Source organism: Sphaeramia orbicularis, chromosome 7 (genome assembly GCF_902148855.1).
Source record: "Sphaeramia orbicularis chromosome 7, fSphaOr1.1, whole genome shotgun sequence".
NCBI classification, from domain to species: Eukaryota; Metazoa; Chordata; class Actinopteri; order Kurtiformes; family Apogonidae; genus Sphaeramia; species Sphaeramia orbicularis.
Window position 1 is genome coordinate 36,932,669 of NC_043963.1, and position 21,632 is coordinate 36,954,300.

General features: G+C 37.1%; 1 protein-coding gene across 1 annotated transcript; it reads right to left on the reverse strand.

Annotated features, from left to right (window-relative positions):
- Positions 1–9,557: 9,557 nt before the first annotated feature.
- Positions 9,558–17,218, reverse strand: asb8 (ankyrin repeat and SOCS box containing 8). The gene is made up of 4 exons (XM_030139381.1): positions 17,121–17,218; positions 15,914–16,090; positions 15,719–15,823; positions 9,558–11,456 (listed from the first exon to the last, which is right to left on the reverse strand). The coding sequence occupies exons 2-4, from the start codon at positions 16,040–16,042 to the stop codon at positions 10,785–10,787; spliced, it is 906 nt and encodes a 301-aa protein (XP_029995241.1). The 5' UTR covers positions 16,043–16,090; positions 17,121–17,218; the 3' UTR covers positions 9,558–10,784.
- Between the last annotated feature and the right edge of the window lie 4,414 nt (positions 17,219–21,632).

Sequence of the window (21,632 nt, forward strand, 5' to 3'; positions counted from 1 at the left end):
AGGTGTGTTGTTCGGCTGAAACCATCACTATGCTGGTGAAAAGTAATATCTGCCTGAGAAAACATGAGTGACAAACTGTTTATAAGTCACACGCAGCTGCTGCACTCTTCCCTGGGAAATACCAGCAAGACTTGGTTATAACTAAAACAGCTAGCTGTCACATGACAGAGACATGACTTACATTCTAGTGTGACACAAGCCAGTAAAATGGAAGCAACTACAAAAAAAATGAAAACAGCATCCAGAAAATCCATTTCCAACTGGAACACTGCTCTAACCAAATGATGAAAGGCACAAGCAAGCACTGCACATACTAAGCTGCATTCATAGTTCTGTGTGTGAGAGAAAATGCACCTTATTGATGGCCTTTTATTATACATTATGCTTTGTGTACCTGCATGCCTTAAAATTAAATCATTCAACTTTTTCCTCCTAGTTTTCAACAGCAATCGGTACATAAAAGATGCCAATTATTACAGATAGACGGAAATGTAATAATTTTCACTGTCATCACGCTCAGGACCATTGTGAAATATATTTTGCTCCTATCAGCTGCCTCCACAGAGAAGACTAACTTCTCACTAACAACCCCCCTCCTCCTAAGCTACTTAGATCATCATCATCTCCACAAAACCACCTCACCCTGCATCACTCAGCAGATGAGCAATGCTTCATTGAAGAAAGACTTGAGGGTTAAGACAAATAACCTGATCATTAATTTAAATCAGGGAATATGACGGGTGGTAATAGCAATGCACAAATGAACATTAATGTTTCAGCGCTCTCAGCTGAACAACATGACGTCTGTAGTTATTACACAATGCCGTCCCACTGACAGTACAGCAGGCTCTGACAATGCAGCAAGAAGTCTTTCAGTAAACAAAAGCCACTAACTGTTATAACATGCAGGTTCAGCTACAATGCCGTCATGAGTGGGCCTGTGATCTTATATTCGCTTTTCAGAGAATCATACAGAACACATCATTAAATAAGGAAAAAAAAGCACTCTTCAAATTTTCCCACTTCACTAATAATCATGTTAAATGGACCAAGGACCAGTGTAATTACGGTATTTTACAGAAAGCATTGCGTGTTGCATGTTTGTAGCACTAATGTTGCCAGGCTATGGAATAATAATGTCAGTTTATGGTCTTTGTTAAGTCTGCACTGTGTTCGGTTGTCCACTGTCAAATGAAAAGGTTTTGTAAAACATGGCTTTCTGGTCCTAGCTGAAATATTTGTGATGCTAAAAAAGAAGTTCAGACTATGTACAGCTGTTAGTGTTGCAGATCTCTGACTGCCAGAAACACGTTATGAAGATGCTTTCCTGGAAAAAACAAAACATTAACATGGTAGAGCTCTGTCAAGTTATAAACAGTGTACAGTGTGCAACAGAGAAGTACCCTACATCTTCTCCTGTACACTATGGTAGAAAACTGAAAAGAGGAAAACTGTGGAGATTGGTTATTAAAAAAATGATTTGATCATTTGGCATTGAGTCTCTACACTTCAACATTTGCGTCTTTTTGTCCCACGTGGATCCACCATCCAAACTGGCAGTGATAATTTAACATAACATTTTCACATACACTCATTAAAATTAACACTGATGCATTTATTCCGTTTAATAAATGAGGCTAATTCACAAACTGAAAAGCAGTGTTGATTAGAAGTATTTAGTGCTGTAATATTTCAGAGTGACTGACCACATTAACCTCTGTTGTACCTCGTACATGGGTTGAGCGTGTAGCCTAACATTATTCAGTGGGACAGATTATTCATTATGTTGGCGAGGCATAAATGTCTGAAAGTTTTCCCAAATGTTGAAGTCAGTATATTTTCCTCCTTCCTCCCTCCATCTCTCCCTCGGCCGAGTACAGCTGCCCCCGAGCCAACACATGATTACTGAAGCCTTGCGCTGGAATATGACGCTCTCCATGACGCTGGGCCTTACAGCGCTGAAGCCGTTTGTGTCTCCTCAGCTCTCTGTCTTTAAGAAAAGGGGCCTGCAATGTGTTTGCAAGATACAGCCCCGTCCCTTCCTGCGCAGATCAAAGGCCCAATGAAGCAGAGCAGTCTGATTTCTTGCAGACCTCCCATGCTCTGGAGAAAGGCAACAGGTCGGTGCCAGGGCTCTCACAAAGTGCTTCCAATGCACTGAGTCTATTTGGGCAGAGATGTGTGCAAACGAGATACTCCGACGGGCTCGTTATACCGAGGGTGTGGACTGTGTGGGGAAATGGACACATCTGGCGAGAGGATTGGGAACAGATTCAGAGTTTACATCTTACTACAGACATGCTAGACATTAACTTGGCTGGCTGGCACCAACATGAAATGTGGGATCTGATTTTGTGGGGAGTCCACCATGAATTCCAGAATGACAGGGATGGAAAATACCATTTGTTTTCATAGCTGCCCAACCAATATCTTAACCTGATTAAAACAGATGTGTTAAGGTCTTTTCTTTGACATGTGTTGCTTGCCCTACAGTGCCTACAAACTGAGAGATTTTAGTAGTCTTACAAGTTCACTGCAAGCCACCACTCTGAACATGAAGTTTGATTCTATGTAGACTGTGCAATATAACAGCTACTGAATCATAGGCTACAACACAAGTCACTGTACAAGAATAAATGTCATGAGCATGTTATATCAATCTGCACTGCTGTAGTGGTAAACAAGGAAGCTAAGCTAGACTTGAGCCATACACAAGTGGTATTTATGTGTATAGGAAAAAAAATTCAAAGAGGAGGCGGAGGAGGAGACCCGATCATGGCTCAGGAAAAAGAGGCACATTTGGCAAAGCAATGCTGCAAAAAGACCTTGAGGTAATAATTTTTTTTAACATAATAACATATACTATGTTGGCTCTGAAGGACAAAAATCTATATCACAGATCCCTATCATTTATGTCATCTTTATGTTATAGTTATGTTAGAAATCACCACAAAAAGTCAATTCAGGGAAGAAAAATAACCACTAGTATGAGCTCCTTGTTTTGTCTCCCATATTCAGTGTCTGCTCTGAGTCACGTTCACTCATCTCTGTGTTTGTTTGAGTTGCCTTTCCAATTTCTGGCCTAAATCCATGTGGAAGAAACACTAAGAGCTGTCCAATTGATCAAAAATGTAGATGTGAAGAGTGACTTTAGACACAATATAAACAATAGCACATAATATGAAATAATACACCTTTATTATAATAATTATAATAATAATAATAATAATAATAATAATTATTATTATTATTATTATTATTATTATCATTATTATTATTATATGATGCATATTGTAGGTTACACAGCCCTATTCAGTGCCACTGCCTAACCGACTAACTAGTGCATCATTTCACTCTATGTTCCTATTGGTTGATAACTGGATATAGATTGTAGCAGCAGTCATATTTTGAGTGGTGCATCCCTAAATTCTGCCACTGTCAGGATTATATTCCAAGATAGTCCTGATCACAAGATTGGGATCATTGCCATCTGTTTAAAAGACTTTCAGCCCCTTCATCATCTCATCAGAATAATTCAACTGTGGAAATGTATGAAACAACCAAGAAACACACAGATAAAACTAAGCCACACACCAATCTGACATTTTCATCACCAATATCTGTTCTCACCCTCTGCGTATTCTGTGTTACCAAGCACTGATCCAATATCACTATTAAAAGCTGCAGCAGTCAATAGTTTTTTGGTCTCGCTTGGCAAAAACCATAATGATCTTCCAGCATATTGTTATGCCAAATACTGTGACCAGACTCTGGGCCATAGAAAATCTACCTCCTGAAAGGAGATTCTGACCTTTCAGAGGCAATTTTCAGACAGGTACAGGGGTAAAATATGTGAATGACAGCCATCATTAATAATCACTGTCTGGATTCTGTCAGATGAGAACTGTATTGAGTTACTTCATAGTTGGATGCAGAGGTTTGGGAAAGTGTCTGACTTTTTTCCATAGTGGCATGAAAAGGGCAGCAGGTCATCTATATTTGTATTTGGTTTTTGATTTGGACAAAGAGGATAGAGCTGCAGGAACAAGTTGTATATTTTCCAGTTCTGTATTTTTTCCTCTTATTTGTGCTCCTGCTGTATGAAAGAGACTAGGCTCATTCTTTACATGTAAAACCACATCAGGTTGCCACTGGTACCTGATCCAGCTGTTTGTGTTAGTATCAGACCAGTATACGGTATCAATAACAGAACAATGCATCCATTAGATAAACACAAACCACTACAATTGTCAAATATCTCTCACCTCATGTATCAGTAGATCCTTAGAGGTAAGACATAAAGACGTTAATCCATAACCAATTACCTTCTGCACCTACATGAAGGTACATGTTATCCACTGATCTACTATCTGCCTCTACTAGATTTTACATAGGAAAACTAAGACTTATATTACAACTTAAAATATTCATTGAGAATAAACTCAGAGTAAATACTGAGTTTATAGTGTAGATTTTTACTGCACGCCATAAAACATTCTGCTTTATGTGGACCTGTGCGAGAGACACAATAAATCAGTCTGCTAGTTACATTAGTCCTGACGCACTGAGTATTCATTACAGACATGAATATCAGGGTCCGCCTATTTTCGCCTTCCTTTCATCCAAGGTGACATGGAAGCATTCAAAGTGCCCTAATTTCATGTCCTCTCATTGAGCTGCTGCCAAAGTCCCACCGTTAACCTTGGATTTCTCTAACTCAGCAGGTGTAAGGGAACGAGTCCCAGCTATAATCAGCCACAGCCGTCCAGTGTTTGATGCAGCCTGCTAGGAAACTGACTAAACAAACTGTATTAATAGCTCTCGCTGCAGCTATGACTCTGGAATCTGAGGCTTGAATTGCCAAAGGGTAGGGGAGACCCCACACAAAAAGAAAAAAAGCAAAACAGTGACAGAGGCCAGTGGGGGAGGTATAGGTGTTAATGAAGAAAGGGTGAAACAAAGTCACTGGTCAAGGAAAGATTTAATAGTATTTGTTGGATTACAGGTGGTATCTTGGTAAATCTGGGGCTGTAAGTAACAAAGACAGAGAACTAGGCTGTGGTTGGGTGTGTGCAGCTGCCAATATGTATTTATGTAAGCAGAGTGAACCTGAGATTTGGTAAATGGAACAAATGAAATCCTATATCCATGTCTGCATAACTAACAAGGCCTAAAAGCTAAATCCACACCACGCTAGCAAACAATACCAAACAATACAATGCAGACCTAGGGCAGATTTCTAAAATTAAAACTGTGCCAATTTTACCTGTTGTCAGAAACTTGTAAAAGCACACGCTGTGGAGGTGTTTTGTTCTACATTTACAAATTAAAAAACTGAAAAATGTTTATAAAAATTGACACTTTGTTTCTCTACTAAAATAAAGCTCACACTGCCTCGGGTAGTGATAACAGATGATTTTAACTATTCACACTCAGAAACGGAAAGTTTAACTAACAAAACACAAGAAATAACTAAATTTAAATCACTGCCATTATAGCCACAGCACAAATACATGAATAAAAGCACCTCAGCACTCCAGCTCAGTGCTGGAAACATTATCTCTCTCCACCACGTTTTCTAATAGGGCTGTAACAATGTATATCTGTGACAATAGAAAAACATCTATTTTTCAATATTATTCTCACTTAAGTGTTTCTTTTGTTGTGTGTTGACAAAAGAAACAAATAAAACACTTTGGTAGCACAATATTTTTTGTCTTTTAGATTAAGTGTGCTTTCATTCACAATGGACATAAAGGCTATTTCTGTCATATCAATGTGGTTTACGTTTCTAGAGTATGGAAAAGCATATTTACTTTGCAATATAATTATAATGCATACCCTTTTTCATATTTTACTGCATGGTTGATTGAATATTTGCAGAAAAAGGTCTGAAATACAGAACCAGAAAATATTGGTTAGTGAGAAATTAGCTTTTACTGTTGAAATATTAAATTCGGACTAAATCTAATGAGAAATTGGCCCTCCAATATGATAATTTTATTATACACTCAGTTTAGAGAAAATGTGCAATATTGTCACATGTCATCATGTAGATATAACAGTAACTATAGCAGAATGAGATGATAATCATATCCCACAGCTGTAATATAACACACGGAAGTTTTTTACTTCACTTTTGAAACTCATTACATGAAATGGGTTAAGACGTTTAGTGGACACAACAGGCTGCCTTTTCCTTGCTGTAACACTTTTTTATGTGATGGAATGAGGACTACTACTGCCAATAACATGACCTACATTTCTAATGAAGGTGTTGACATGCATGGGGATGCGGAAGTCCATGGGCGTTCAGCAGCTCACATTTGCAATACTATGGATATCATTATTACTTGAGACTTGTACCCTCTGAATCTCTTCTTGCAGACCTTGCCTACCGTCATAGAAATAAACACACAGGCGAATGTCTGGCTTCAGTCTATGGCGTCAAGAGGAGGTCGAGATCCCAAAGTCTTGCAAACGTTAGTTCCTTCTTCCAGACAACGCTGACTGGCTTGAAAAAGTTTGTCTCTTTAGCCTCCATTACCCTCTGGCTGCGTACGGGCAAACTTAGCCCTGCCTTTTCCCGTAACTGGACCGCCTATTCTTTTCTGCAATTGGTTACAGGCATGTCAGTCAAAGGCGAGTAATGCATGTAAAGCTTTGGACCCTGTCAGTAACATCGTTTAGCAGATTCTAATTGGTTAAAACCCCGAAATCAACTTTTTGTATCCACGAAAAACTGATGGCTAGCTGGTGTGGCTAGCATTAACAACAGGCCGAACGCTTATTGAAAACCAGTAACAACACAGTTACTACCACTTTCAGCGATGACAACGTAATAACATTAACATTAAACCAACTGTGTCTGACATGGAGTGGCGTGTTTTGAGAACACTACTAATAGTCAAAATCACAAAAGCAGACAAGCGCTAGCAGTAAGTTAGTTAGCGGACTGACACTTGAGTGCAAAGCGAGACAGTGAGTGCGAATGAAACGTTGTTGCAGCCACAACAGTTAAGACAATTGAAAAGACGAGCGGTTTTAAGACAGGCAAACACTTCAAACTCATCCGCTGAGCGCCATCTTACCATACTTTAATGTAGTCTACATATCTACGGTGTATTAAAAAGGTAATAAAGTGTTTACAAACTCACCCTTGCGCCCCTCTCTCTCTCGCTCCCCTCTCCTCTCCTCTCTCTTGGAATTTGACACTCCCCTCGACGTCGAAGCCTCGCGAGAATTCAGTCCAGTTATCGCGGGTGGACATTGTAAAAGGTATTCAGACGTAACGTGTATAGATATGAAAGACGAACTTTATTTATCCCCAGGGGAAAATACAACAAAAGAGGGTTTGTAGGCTTATCTTGGGTAATATTATCGATAGTTTTGAGATTAGACGAGAACATTTTGTTTTGTGCTTTTGTGTTGTTAAACGGACCACGACTATATTTTGAAAGAGATTTTCTAAACAATGTCTTTATACAGATGCCCCCCCACCCCCAACTTTTTTTTTTTTTTTTTTTTTTTTTTTGACATGCAAATAGATTTGTAAAAGTAAAACTTTACTTCATGTTTTCAAAAACAGAATGGAGCTATACAGACAATACAATATAAACTTTGCAAAAAAAAAAGAAAGACAGAAATTCTATTAAAACTGTGACACCATTTTGATCTTTTCAGTTAATTAGTATTCAGTGGTTTGCATGTTTTGGCTTTTGTATCAGCAATAATTTTAACTCACACCTGATTTTAATTATTTTATACATTTTTTCAATTACATTGAACACATTTAATTCAGTTTATTTCCACTGTTTCTATCAAGGACTAGACTGGGAATAACAAACCACAGAAATAACTATAGTACTTAATAGTTTACATACACTTAAAGAAAATGATCTTGCTGATGAGTGATCATGATGAGTTTGAAGCTCATTGTAAGACTTAATACTAATTAACTAACATTAAAAGTAACAATTGTGGCTCACGGTGGATATATTGTAGTCCACTGAAGTGTTAAAACATTTATTTCCTTAATTTTTTAATCTATTGTTTCATGAAAAATCTCCACACGATCAGTTATGTAGAAAAAGAGGGGGTCTTTTTTATTCTGGCTTTGGTTTCCTTCCTGATATTCTCATGCTATTCTCTCTGCCTGGAAGTGAACGTCCTGTCTGTGGAAATACAGGCAAGCACGTTGTAAAAGCCTCAAACAATAGACCACAATATTAGAAATATCACTACATGAAAAATAAACTTCCAACACTAGTTGAAATTAGATTGTTTGTGTGTATATCTTGTTATATGCTTGTAAATGTTCCACAGAGAGGCCATCTGATGCAATATGTGGTAATTATTACTTAATTTTCTTTAGTTGGAAAAAAAAACAAAAAAAACCAGATAAATGCTCTTGCAGGGGCATGTAGTTGTCCAACTGGATTCAGAGACAAGGCCACAGAGCCCCCTAGTGGATGTGTTAAGAACTGAAATTCATTCAAATTGTCTTTAATTCCAAGAGACCAATGCTTTTGACAATCTCAGTGTTTTGCAGAGTTTACCCCATGGAAAACACCTTTGTGTATTCTTTGCAGTGAAGAGACATTTTTTGGGGTCTGGAAGATGATGAGCATGCTTTCCCTCAGAGTCCAAAGTTGCTCAGGAGCTACTGACTATAACAGACAGCCCTGACTTAATGTTTAATTAAACTAACTTCTCTGCCACTGAAATGATGAGTGACCCTAAAGAGAACTGCAACAGTACTAGGTAAAGCAGCTCTACACTGTAACAATAATAAACAGGAGGTGCATCAATACTAGAGTATGTCATGTTGTTGCATATTGATGCAGTGTAGTAGTGTGCATTATCATCATGTATGGTGCATTTAGTGTGACATAACTACAAATATGTCTGTTAACAAAATGAGAAGAATGATGCCTGCTGCACAGAAGAATGAGCTAAGCTTTGTTGACCATGATCAACATGGGAAAAGACTTGTTTAGAGAATGTCTCAGTAACCGTCGAGTGGAAGGGATTGTTTAAGGTTATTTTTAGGAGATAAAATAACTATGATATGCCCAGTTATAAATTGTTGTATTCTTAGTCAGAAAAATGTATGTCATTTACTGAAGAACAAAAGAAACCACACATCTATGTACTGAGAGAGTTCCAAATGTAAACTTGCTTCCTTGTCACTGAAATGTTCTCTTCAACAGCTAAAGGTCAATTCATGAACAGTGAAATGCCTCAAGATATTAGTATTGTAAAACCAGAAGCCAGCAAGATTTTCAAAAAGATGTTGTAAGTGTAACTAAATGAGAATTTTATGAATTTCTATTAAAGACAAAACATGCTAAAAGAAAAAATAATGCAATACCTGATTGTTTATGATAACCTAGGCTCATGTTCACTCAAACAGCTGCACAATCTGTGAACTCTGAATTGTAAGACCTTGTTCCTCAAATAGCTGCTGAAAGATAATCTCTCACTATTGTATTTTTTCTACAACTTGTCTTTTGTTGTTCAGTACATGTGCGGAAAAAAATGGAGAGGAAAAAAAATTGAATATAAAGGCATTTACTTCCAATACGTTGACAACAAAAAAGCACTTTCTCAGTTCATACACGGGACATTATCTAAGAGGGCATCTTTATACACCGTCAGAACAAACAAATAAAATAGAGCACAGAAATGGTCAGATTTAGACAAATGCGTAACAAACTTAATACATTTTTCTAGCTTATTTAGTGAATCTTTAAAGGACAAAAAGTTAGTAAACATGCCATTTCATGGTTTAGACATTTAAACATTAATTTAAAAATAAAGTTGTTGTTTTGTTTTGTTTTTTTTTAACAGAAGCTGCAAAACCAGTGACCAGTACAAAAACTGTGACTCATCCTTGGCAACACCACCCTTAATTAAAATAAAGCCCATATAAATATTTAACCACATATGATCGCAAGCATTTTGACATCACGCTGTACAATTCAGTGGACTCAACGGAGGCAAGAATCATGTACCTGAAACTTTCTTTTTTCCCCAACTCAACACCGGTGACTTATGAGCATCTATCTCTTCTACAAACTGCATTGGGCACAATCTATTCTGTTATGATCGTTTCACTCCATTTTGTATTATTCAAGTGGCTGCATTGTGAGTTCAATAGGACATTATTGAGGAAAAACATGGAGAACAATCAATCATCACCTGACACTGTTTGTCATTCATAATTCAAATATAAATCAACATCCAAACTTATCAGCAAATGCACATCATATTTGCTGACACTGTATTAAACAATCTACGTTTTCTTCATGCTTTGTTTCAAAGCACAGACTGAAGTTTGAATTCATAATAAATGTTTTTTTTTTCAAATGATTTTTTTTTTATGTGATTGCACAGCCCAATGCAAAGATAGAGCTCAGAAAGTTTACATTTCTATCTTAACTACATGCAGAGTAAACAAAAAACTGTATTGACATTTAAATGCTTTGGGGGGGGTGTCACAGGAACTGCATTTTCTTCAAGTGACAATATGAAAATAAGGTTCATTCCTCCTCCTAAAGCCAGAACTGATCCGACATGTCGACCTGTAATCAATTCACATAAAGGTTGTGCAACCGACATAATAAAAAAAAGTAGAGAATTTTGTGCGCCTCTGCCAATGCATAAATCTAAATAATTTCATGACAATTAAGTGCTGTTGTGAGACAAATCCTCCATCTCAGTTTAGAGACATGGTTATGGAATGCAGTGTGTTGAGCTGTATCAGAATCAGCCACTGAGGTCTAAGAGCCACCATCCCTTACGGTTCTTATCACATACAGTCCTCTGAGCAGTAGATAGTCTTTGATAGTCTCTGGTAAAGGAAGCTCTTTACTGCAGTGGGGAAGGAATTGCACTCCGAGGCTCTGCCGGACAGCACAGCGGGCTAGAGAACGAAGCGTGGGAGCCTGAGCTACCATGCTGGTCAGCCTCGCCAGCAGCTGGGGGTCTTTACTCAGCTCCCTGGGAAGGGTGCCGTCAGCCCGTCGGATCTCAAAGCGCCCCGCTGCCCTGCACAGTAGCTCCAGGCACTCCTCCTCCTGCTCTGTGCCCAGGCCCCGGGCTAACAAGGCTACCAGTCGGGAGATAGGGGTCTGGCCCTTCAGGTTGGTCACGTGGACCTGGGCTCCGTAGTCTAATAGCACTTTGACACTCTCCAGGTTACCCTTCATGGCTGCCCAGCTCAAAGGTGTGTCATTGTTGTAGTCCCGAGCATTGGGACAGGCTCCACTCTCCAGCAGGGCCCTCACACACTCTGGGTTATCTTTAAAGGCGGCCCAGTGGAGTGGAGTGTCTTTGTTACCATCCAGGGCGTTTGGCTGGGCCCCGTACTCCAACAGCAGCTCCACGCAGCTCTCGTCTTTCTCTGCAGCGTAGTGCAGTGCTGTGCGGTTGTATCCGTCCAATGCGTTCACCTGAGAAAGAAGGGAAAAGTCATGAGCATACGGGAAGACACTGACAACAGAGTGAAAGATTTATGAAAACTGATGTTTGTCCAGGTCAAATTAATCACTATAAGCAGAGGAGTATTAACCAAACCCTTCCTTTGTCTTCTGTCTGTAAGTGTAACAATAAATGTGTGTGATAATAGAGTTTATTTTCCTTAAGTTGTTGATAGTTACATAAAAAAACAGATATAAAGTACAGTGCAAAAGTCCTAGTCCAACATTAGGTTTGTTGTTTCAGTAAAGATATAATGACCACACATATGCATTTCTCAGTCTCTGCTACATACACTGTGGATGTATGGGGAGTATGTACAGCATTAAAAACAAAAGTATTAGTAGTAGTATCATTGGCATGTTTGTAACCCCTTTGTTCCGACAAGATTTATTGCATTAATTTTCTGATGTTTTATACCAAGTTTCATTCAACACATCAGATGTTTCTACCTGATTGTGCTGCTTCTTGTCATGGGGTCAGGGGTCACAAAAAATACTGACTTTAAACTTTAGAACTGATTTTGTTGTTGTGTGTAGTTTAGAGCTGTGCACATATTCCCTGTATGTTGTTGTTGTATCTGAGGAAAAGATAATGAGAAATAATAAACAGGCTCATTTCAATCCTGCAAAAACAACAAACCTAGAGGTGGCCAAAGATGTTTTCACAGGACTGCATGTAGGGCTGGATACAAACATCAACACTGTCATGGCCTTGGCTGACAAAATTTCGATTTTTCAAAAAAATGTGGTGTCTCTATACAAAAACACATAAATTGCCATTGATCTACATTTCTATTGACTTCAAAACGTCAAAACACTGACCCCTGAAAATTTCTTCTTAAATCTTTACCTCCGCCAGGAGGTATTGTGATCACTGTGCTTTGTGTGCGTACGTGCATGCGTGTTTGTTTGTTTGTTAGCAAGATAATGCAAAAAGTTATGGGTGGATTTTCATGAAATTTTCAGGAAATGTTGATACTGGCACAAGGAAGAAATTATTAAATTTTCATGGTGATCGGGTCGGGGTGGGGGGCAGATCTGCCTTGGTGGAGGTCTGCTCTCTCCGAGTGCTTTTCTTGTTTATATTGTTGTTATTGTTGTTGCATCTTTTACGTTGAGTTCATCTTCACATTTTTTGTGTAGTGTATTACATATCTTATTAAGCTTCGCGTATCTTTTACCTCTGATGGTAAATGGTAAATGGACTGAACTTATGTAGCGCATTTTCTACAACCTTCATGTTGCCCAAAGCGCTTTACAATTCCTCACATTCACCCAGTCACACACACTCATACACCAGCGGGTGGCTGCTGCCATGCAAGGCGCTGCCTGCCCACTGGGCTCACTGTCTTGCCCAAGGACACTTCGACACATGAACAGTCGGAGCCAGGATTTGAACCACGGACCCTTTGGTCACTGGACGACCCACTCTACCAACTGAGCCACAGCTGCCCCCTGATACCTCTCATTTCCATTTCTTATGGATTTGTTGTGGAGAACACATAAAACTCTTCCAGAGACCACTTTTGTTCTGTTTTAATTTAAAAAAAAAAATGAATTCACACATCATATAATTAATTGCTATTCACTCTCCACCGGCAATTGGTGATCCACTAAAAACAGCTCCATCAGACCATTTAGAAACAGAACCATTTCAGATCCCGATCCTATATTTGAGAAATGCAATTTTTATGATAATCAATGATTGTCAAAAAAATGATACCATTTGATACCAATTGTCAATGCCTAAGAAGTAGATCTGACACAATCAATGCATCCAAAACTACTTTTGTGTTTAAGAATATAAATTAGCTTAAAAATTGTGTGTCTTAATGTGTATTGTAATTTTCTTTTTGTTACAATGCAAAATTGATATGCAGTAAATAAGGAATCCGTTTAGAAGCCAAGGTATCACTCTGAGATAATTTGGTAAATCATCATACAATTATGTTGTATGTATGTGTTCCTCATGGCATGTGCTGTGAGGAACACCTGATATCTGCAACTCCAGTGGGTTTTTCCCACTCAGTTGCTTGTAATTATGGTTCACAAGATAGGACATGGAAACAGCGTTAGGCTGATTGGTTCTAACAAATTCCTCATGCAGTTTCTTGAACACAAAAGCTCAAAGTAACTTCATAAAAGTCCTCAGACTCTTCTGCCTTTTCCTCACAGCACAAGGGCAACATTGTGCTTAATATTATCACTCCATGTCAATCACATGTGCACTTTTGTTTTCCTGTTTCAGAATGCACACAGCACCAACCTCAGGTATGAACAGTCCAAAAACAAAACTCTGTAGGCTGTCTACTTGATAATTATACGTAAATATTAAAAACAGTATTTCTATATTGTTTATATGATGTTTATACAGTATAATGAATCATTCAAATCAATGGATTGGTTGGAGTAATTTTTATCAAAAATGTAAAATTCTCAGATTCCAGTTCTTCATATTGGAATATTCTCTAGGGTTTTTTTTAACTACATGACTGTATAAACTGGATAAATTTGGACTCTAGACCAAAGAAGATCTTTGAGGATCTTTGGCTTTGGGAAACAGAAGCAGTGTATGTAATAAAAATGTTCTGTAGTGGAGCCAAAAACAAACCCAGTCAATATAAATGCTCCATCTTAAAGGTTAACTATGTCGTTTTGGGGTCATCATGTTGTGAGGTTTCAGATTGCAACCAAGTGAAAACCCCTATCTACAGTAACAGTGGCTGCTAAGATTGCCAAATACCCTCATTACACCAATGTTTGCTTTGTCCGTTTTAGGCTGTGTTCACACTGAAAGCAAAAGTGTCCCAAATCTGACTTTTTTTTGTAACCCATGTCTGATTTTTATGACAGCCTGAACACCACAAATCCCATTTTTCCCCAAATCAGACCCAGGAAATTTCATAGGCGGTCCTAAATTGGATACATATATGATGTTTTGCATTGTGAAATGTGACTCATGCCATATTTCATCCGACTTTTACGTCACTGAAATGTAACAGATATCACAATTCTGCACTGGAGAATTCGAGAACTGGTAAGACCCATATTTACTTCTTTTGGATCCGTAAACACAGAATGCAACATGTGACATCCTGTGGGTCTCTTCAGGCCGTAGACTGTTAATATATGAGTCTGATGGTGGTTGTATTTAAATTATAATGTGAACAACCACCAAAACAAACAAACAAACAAACAAACAAAAACGAAAAACAGATTTCAGCAAAAAAATCTGAATTGAACATGAAGACTTGCAGTGTGAACGTAGCCTTAGTTAAGAGGATATTAAATCTGGTCCATATTCAAACATATTAGTTGGTGGTAATATATGTTAACACTGGATGTCACCTGCTATGAAACAGAAAAAATAACAATGTCTTTTTAGACTTGTTCTGAGCTACCGTAGATACATGATGGACTATGTGGAATGACCTGCTCCCTTGATAGCTATACATAATCGCTCATAATGGTAACAAACAAACAAACAAACAAACAAACAAACACACACACACACACAACACACACACACACACAGTTCTTATTTTCAGAATAACAAGTGATGAAAATACTACATAATTAAGATCATCACATTCATTTCTGCAGTTAGATCCACCAAATTGTACACACTGAACTTTTAAAGTACTATTAATGTGCATACCGGGATATTGTTCTGTGTAACCACCATTCTATGTTACCTAAATTACACACAAAACATCTGTTGGGAACTTACTACTATGAAAAGTGATAGCATTTTTTCTAGAAAGAGATATTTTTAATTTGTAATGACATTCTTCAATGTTATGAGGACCATTAAGGAAGAGCTGTGCAGCTCCACTTTGTGACAAACGCCTTATTTGGGAATCTCAGAAAACACCATACAGCAAAACTAGCCATCATCATCACAACCTCTGAAAAAAAAAAAAAAGCTGTGCAAGCAGTTGGGCTGTATGAAACTGCAAAAGCCAAACATTTATTGAGTGACAACCTTGTTTAACATATGATCACAATATAATTAAGCTAAGATGCATCTAGGTCTGTGTGATTCAGTAGATGACTGATGTACTAGTCACATTAGTTTGTTTCATAGGACATATGAGAGAGACATGCCACCATATTAGGAAAATAAATGACATAACAAGTTGGTAGAACACACTGGCTGCCAGGAGGGGAAGTAATCTAAAATTTGATGGAATGCTGATATAATGTTTGCATTTGTTTGTAAATGTAATCCTTACCTCTGCCCCCTTCTCCAACAGCAGCTCCACACAGTCAGCATCAGCAACCATACAGGCACAGTGCAGGGGCTTAAGGGTTCCATGCATTCGATTTACATCAGCCCCCTTTAACATAGAGGAGATAAAGTCAATACAACTGCTGATACTGGGAGACATAACACAATAGAAGTTAGACCAGCCAATGAGACAGTCTACCTTACGTATGAGATCCTCCACGTTGTCATGTGGGAATGAGCGAATGGCTGCAATGGTGCGAATGAGCCGCTCAGACAAGGAGTATTTACTTTGAATGCTTTGCATGATGTACCACATAGTAGAGCTCATGTGGAACAGAGGAGCATGGCACCCAGGCAGGGGTGACACTACGGCACGCTGTGGGAGAACATGTGGACACATTAAATACATTTGTTTTACTTTGCTTCTTTCTGACTTAAGTAAATATTTTGAAGTCCCTCTATTGACCAGTAAACTCATTTCTGTATCAAGAACAAGAAATCTATCACAATTTGAGAAGTTTTTTGTAGAAATACTTTAAATGTTAACAGCAATTATATTTAGTGGTCCAACTGAATTTTAACAATATCTTATTTTATTGTAAGACTTGATTATTTTCCATTATTATTTATGAAAATTGTTAAAATGGCTTGCCAAACCAAAAATATTTTCACATATGCATAAAACAGAACAGCAGTAAATATAACATGTGAGAAACCCGAGAAGTGGTTATTTATCATCTGTGTGCAGGCTGCTATGTCAATTTCCTGCTTAATCTTTGAGTTGACTTTGTTGCATGAAGTGACACAAACTATCAACATTTCAATCCAGCATATGCTCTTGGTTTATGGGTTAGTTAGTTACACTCAGGAACAAAGGTTTGACTGTTCTTCCGATGCTTAACAGCTATCCCTGGTCTTAGAAATGCAGTGTACCGTGGCAGCGTGTATGACATCTAAATAAAATGTTGTTGTAAATTGTTCGATGGTGAATACATACATACACAGAACTATAAATAATCGCCTTCTACTGATAACAAAATGTTCACATTGACAGTTAGCATTAGATAAGCCTGGTAACAACAAAACACAAACACAGCAACTTGCAACAAAGATCCATCTTTTCCTCCACATTAGTTCAACGTTGAAGTTTATACACAGACAAACAGCTGCAGAGATACCAGTCTGCAGAGGAAAAAACCCTCACAGCATTTCAGCCTAGAGGAGCTAGCAGCCAGTTAGCAGCTTAGCTAGCTAGCGAGCTAACGTTAGCATCGAGATGCGAAAAACAGTCGACAAACTGAACAGATAAACCCAAATGACATTTGTTTTAAAACCCTGAGAGCACGCTTTGGAATGCTCCTTACATCGATCTTCGACGAATCGCCAACGCTAATGAGAAAACATACCGTTTATGGTCCACGGTTTGAAGGTCTGACAGATTTTGACTGTTTGCTGCTCGGTTTTGACATAAACACTGAACGTCACCGCGGAGCCACGCCCTCTTTCCTGCTCGGCCCTCTTTAAACCTGATGATCACTGTCCACTCAAAAACACACAGATTCGCTTTGGTCTGTGAATTGCCGGCGTGTTCAGTGTTTGATTGAAAGAGTGCACTGAGTTTCCCCAATATAGACATGTACGGATCAGAGCAGTCATGAAGCCACATACCATGGATGCCTCCGGCTCATGTCCATGTTAAGGAACAGTCCACAGTGGGAGACACCCTGAACAAATGCCTTCACCAGTCAGTCACTGCTGCGAGGAATACCAGACCACTTCTATGACATCTACTCCAACCACTGTCCTATCTGGAATTACATTTTACATAATCATACACAGTAAAAAACAGAGTGTCAATTTAACTTTTAGAGCAGGGGTGTCAAACTCATTTCAGTTCAGGGGCCACAGTCGCTAAATTTGATCTGAAGTGGGCCGAACCAGTAAAATAATATCATAATAATATATAAATAATGTCAACTCCAAACTTTCCTCTATGTTTTAGTGCGAAAAAAAGTAAAATTATTTTATGAAAATGTTTCCATCTACAAACTATCCTTTCAAACATTGTGAATAACATGAACAAACTGAAAAATAAGTATAATTTTAACAATATCATGTTTCAGTTTATCATTTACACATGTACATTATATATAACTTACAGATCACAGTAGGTCTACAAATACACAAAATATTTATTAACAGGTGGAATATTGTTAAATTGCACTTACTTCTTTTAAGACATTTCAGGTTGTTCACATTTTTTTTGTGAAATTATACTTTGAGTGTAAATACATGAAAATATTTACATTTACAAAAACAAAAATTTGGAGTTATGAGTATTTATAAGTTATTGGGTAGTATTTTACTGATCTGACACATTTTAGATTGAATTGGTTTGATTGTGGAACTTGAACTAAAAGGATTGTTAATATCTTAGTGGAATTTTAACATTTCACAAATTCATCCCAAGGGCAAGAATGGACCCTTTGGCGGGCTGGATTTGGCCCCCGGGCCGCATGTTTGACATCTGTGTTTTAGAGAGTTGAATTTAACTCTGTTTCAGATAACATTTGGTCTCACTCAAAAGTAGAGTAAAATTTACTCTATGACCAGTGTCAAATTTTCAGTTAATTGTAATTGTAAAGTTAATTGTACTCAATTCAGTGTCAAAATTAACAATGAAATGTGTAAAAATATTTAACACTGTGGTGTTTTCACGTTGTTCAGAGTATTTTGGCTACTCTTTATAGAGTTATTTTTACCCCAGATGTAGTTATAAAATGACTCTATTTTAATATTTATTTCTTTGCAGTGTTTTTTTCTTCATCAATTTGTAACCTATGCTAATATTGGAACAATGTGAAATTGCGGGGGTCCTCAAGATGGGGTCAAGGGAGGTGGAAATTAGCTCTGTGGGTTTCAATCATCCTAGGACACAGGTGTCAAACATGCGGCCCGGGGGCCAAATCCGGCCCACCAAATCTGGCCCCTGGGATGAATTTGTGAAATGCAAAAATTACACTGAAAATATTAACAATCAAAGGTGTTAAAATCATTTTAGGTCAATTCAATCTAAAGTGGATCAGACCAGTGAAATACTATGAGGATAGCCTATAAATACTGAAAACTGCAAATTTTGCTCTTTGTTTTAGTGTAAAAAAACAGTAAAATTACACAAAAATGTTTACATTTACAGACTAGCCTTTTACAAAAAATGTGAATATCTGAAATGTCTTAAGAGAAGTATGTGGAATTTTAATAATATTCTGCCTGTAATTTAATGTTTTGCGTATTTGTAGATCCACTGTGATCTGTAAGTAGTGATTCACATGTATAAATGATAAACTAAGGCATAATATTGTTAAAATTGCACTTATTTTACTTAAGAATTTTCAGGTTGTTAATATTTGTTCATGTTATGTTCAAATACATTTCATAGATTTAAACATTTTTATTACTGAATTTTACTTTTTTCACTCAAAAGTTCTTATCCTATAATTTATATTATTTTACTAGTCCAATCCACTTTATATTGTGTTAGGCTATATGTAGCCCCTGAATTAAAATGAGTTTGGCACCACTGACCTCAGACATGATCTTCCTTTGATCTGTGCAAAGTCCCCCCCACCCCTTGTACTGGTTTAAAGCTTCATAACAACAATCAGATAATGCATTGTTCTGCCTACAGGTTTGACTAATGGTGTCACATTAATATATATATACGTATATATATATATATATATATATATATATATATATATATATATATATATATATATATATATATATATATATATATATATATATATATATGTGTGTGTGTGTGTGTGTGTGTGTGTGTGTGTATGTACACACACACACACACACACACACACACATATATATATATATATATATATATATATATATATACATACATACATAAAAAGGCCAATAAACGTTGTAAAACAGATGCATTAACCTAAATAAACATTGACATAAACCCCTCCTTGAACGCTTGCACATAAAATAGAACACAATGAGTAAAATGTCCAGTACCCACAATGCAATGTGGCAGACTGGCACTAATTATCACTCTGTAGAACTGAATCTGCATCTGTGCAGAACTTTACACTGACTTTTAACTCTACTGTTAGAGCTGGTTTAACTTTCAAAGAGATATAAATACTCTATCTAGGTTAAAATAGCTTGACTCTGAAATACTGACACTACTTTTTTTTTTTTTTACTGTGCAATAGCATTTCTCCTAGTCAGAATTGTTTTCTAACAAGTCAGAATGTTAAAGATATCCACAATAACATTCTTACAAGTAGAAATTGTATTTAAAGATATCTAAAGCTTTATATCTACAGGTCAAAATTCAATTCAAATCCTTAAAAAGTATAAGTGTTAACATTTCATAGCTAGACTGGATATGTATTACAGATATCCGTAATTCAATTCTTCCTAGCCAAAAAGAACATTTCAGATATCTGCAGTGACATTCTTCCTATCCACAATTGTCATTTCAGATGTCCAAAATGAAAAACTATTCCAGATATCCAGAATGTAATTTAGAATATCTAAAATACATTGTGATTAGTAAAAATGTCCTTATGGATATCCACAATTCACATTATGACTAGTAAAAATGGAATTTCAGATATCCTTAAATGTATTGTTGATATTTACATTCTGGATTTCTAGAATAGTTTTTCATTTTGAAATATCTTCAGTGTAATTTTTGAATTTCACAAATTCATCCCACAGGTGGGATCAGACCTTTAGGTGGGCCAGTTTTGGTCCACGGGCCGTATGTTTGACATCTGTGTATTAGATGGTTAATCTAAATTTGTAGTGACTACGAGGTCTTGAAATGCAGGTCTCGTCAAAACACAGTTTGTTTATAAGTACATATTCTGATGGAACAGATGCATTTTGTTTTCCGTAATCACAGTATGGTGTCTACAGCAGTGTGTCAGCAGGAGCATACCAACCTGATTTATATGATAAACAAAACCTAAATAAAAGCACAACCTCATTTTACCACACAAAAAAACAGACTTTTTATGAGAATTACATAATACTGTGATGGCCTTTTCCTCCAGCCAACTCTGCCCACTGATGACAGAAGCCTATAAGTGTGATTGTTTCTGGAGTACTGTCTAACAGGTCCATAATATTTCCATTATAATAGACCAACAGCCAAGACATTTGACATTAATTGGAAGTTGTCTTGGAGTTTCATTATTTATTTATTTTATTTAACCTTTATTTAACCAGGAAATGTCCCATTGAGATTAAGAACCTCTTTTACATTCAAAACACTGGACAGAAAAGCAGCTGCAGAGGCAGAAAAAGAAAAATGGTTTGATGTTTTCTATTTTTTCACATTTACATTGTGCGATTTTTCACAGATATTTATTTTCTTTGGTTCACAATTTTTTGGATTTCAGTGAAATGTCTGTTGAAGTTCTACCACAAACTAAAAACAAATAACCTTTTTGAATAACTCATTTAAGCTTTTCAGTTTGTTTGGTTGCTTACGTAAATGAGTCACGTTTTCTGTTTCATAAACACATCAGTAGTGAAACAGAGCAAAGTACTTTACTCAACTATCATATATAACTAACATAACAAGAACATGACTATCATATATTTTTGAGTTACTTGAGTATTTCCATAGTATATAACTTCATGGCTCCTCTCTGATCCTCTTACTCAGATATCGTACTTTAATTTTTTTAAGCTACTTTTCAGACTACAGGTTTTTTAAAAAAATTCTTTTTCTGTTTAATGTATCTCCAAATGAACTGAACCTTGACCCTTTAATGTATAGTGGTCACTACAGTGGACTGCTATTCTACAGCTGTTCTCTTGGATTTTGTTTAATTGATTGCCATCCACCCCCACCATTGACTGGTGTTGGAATCAAACCA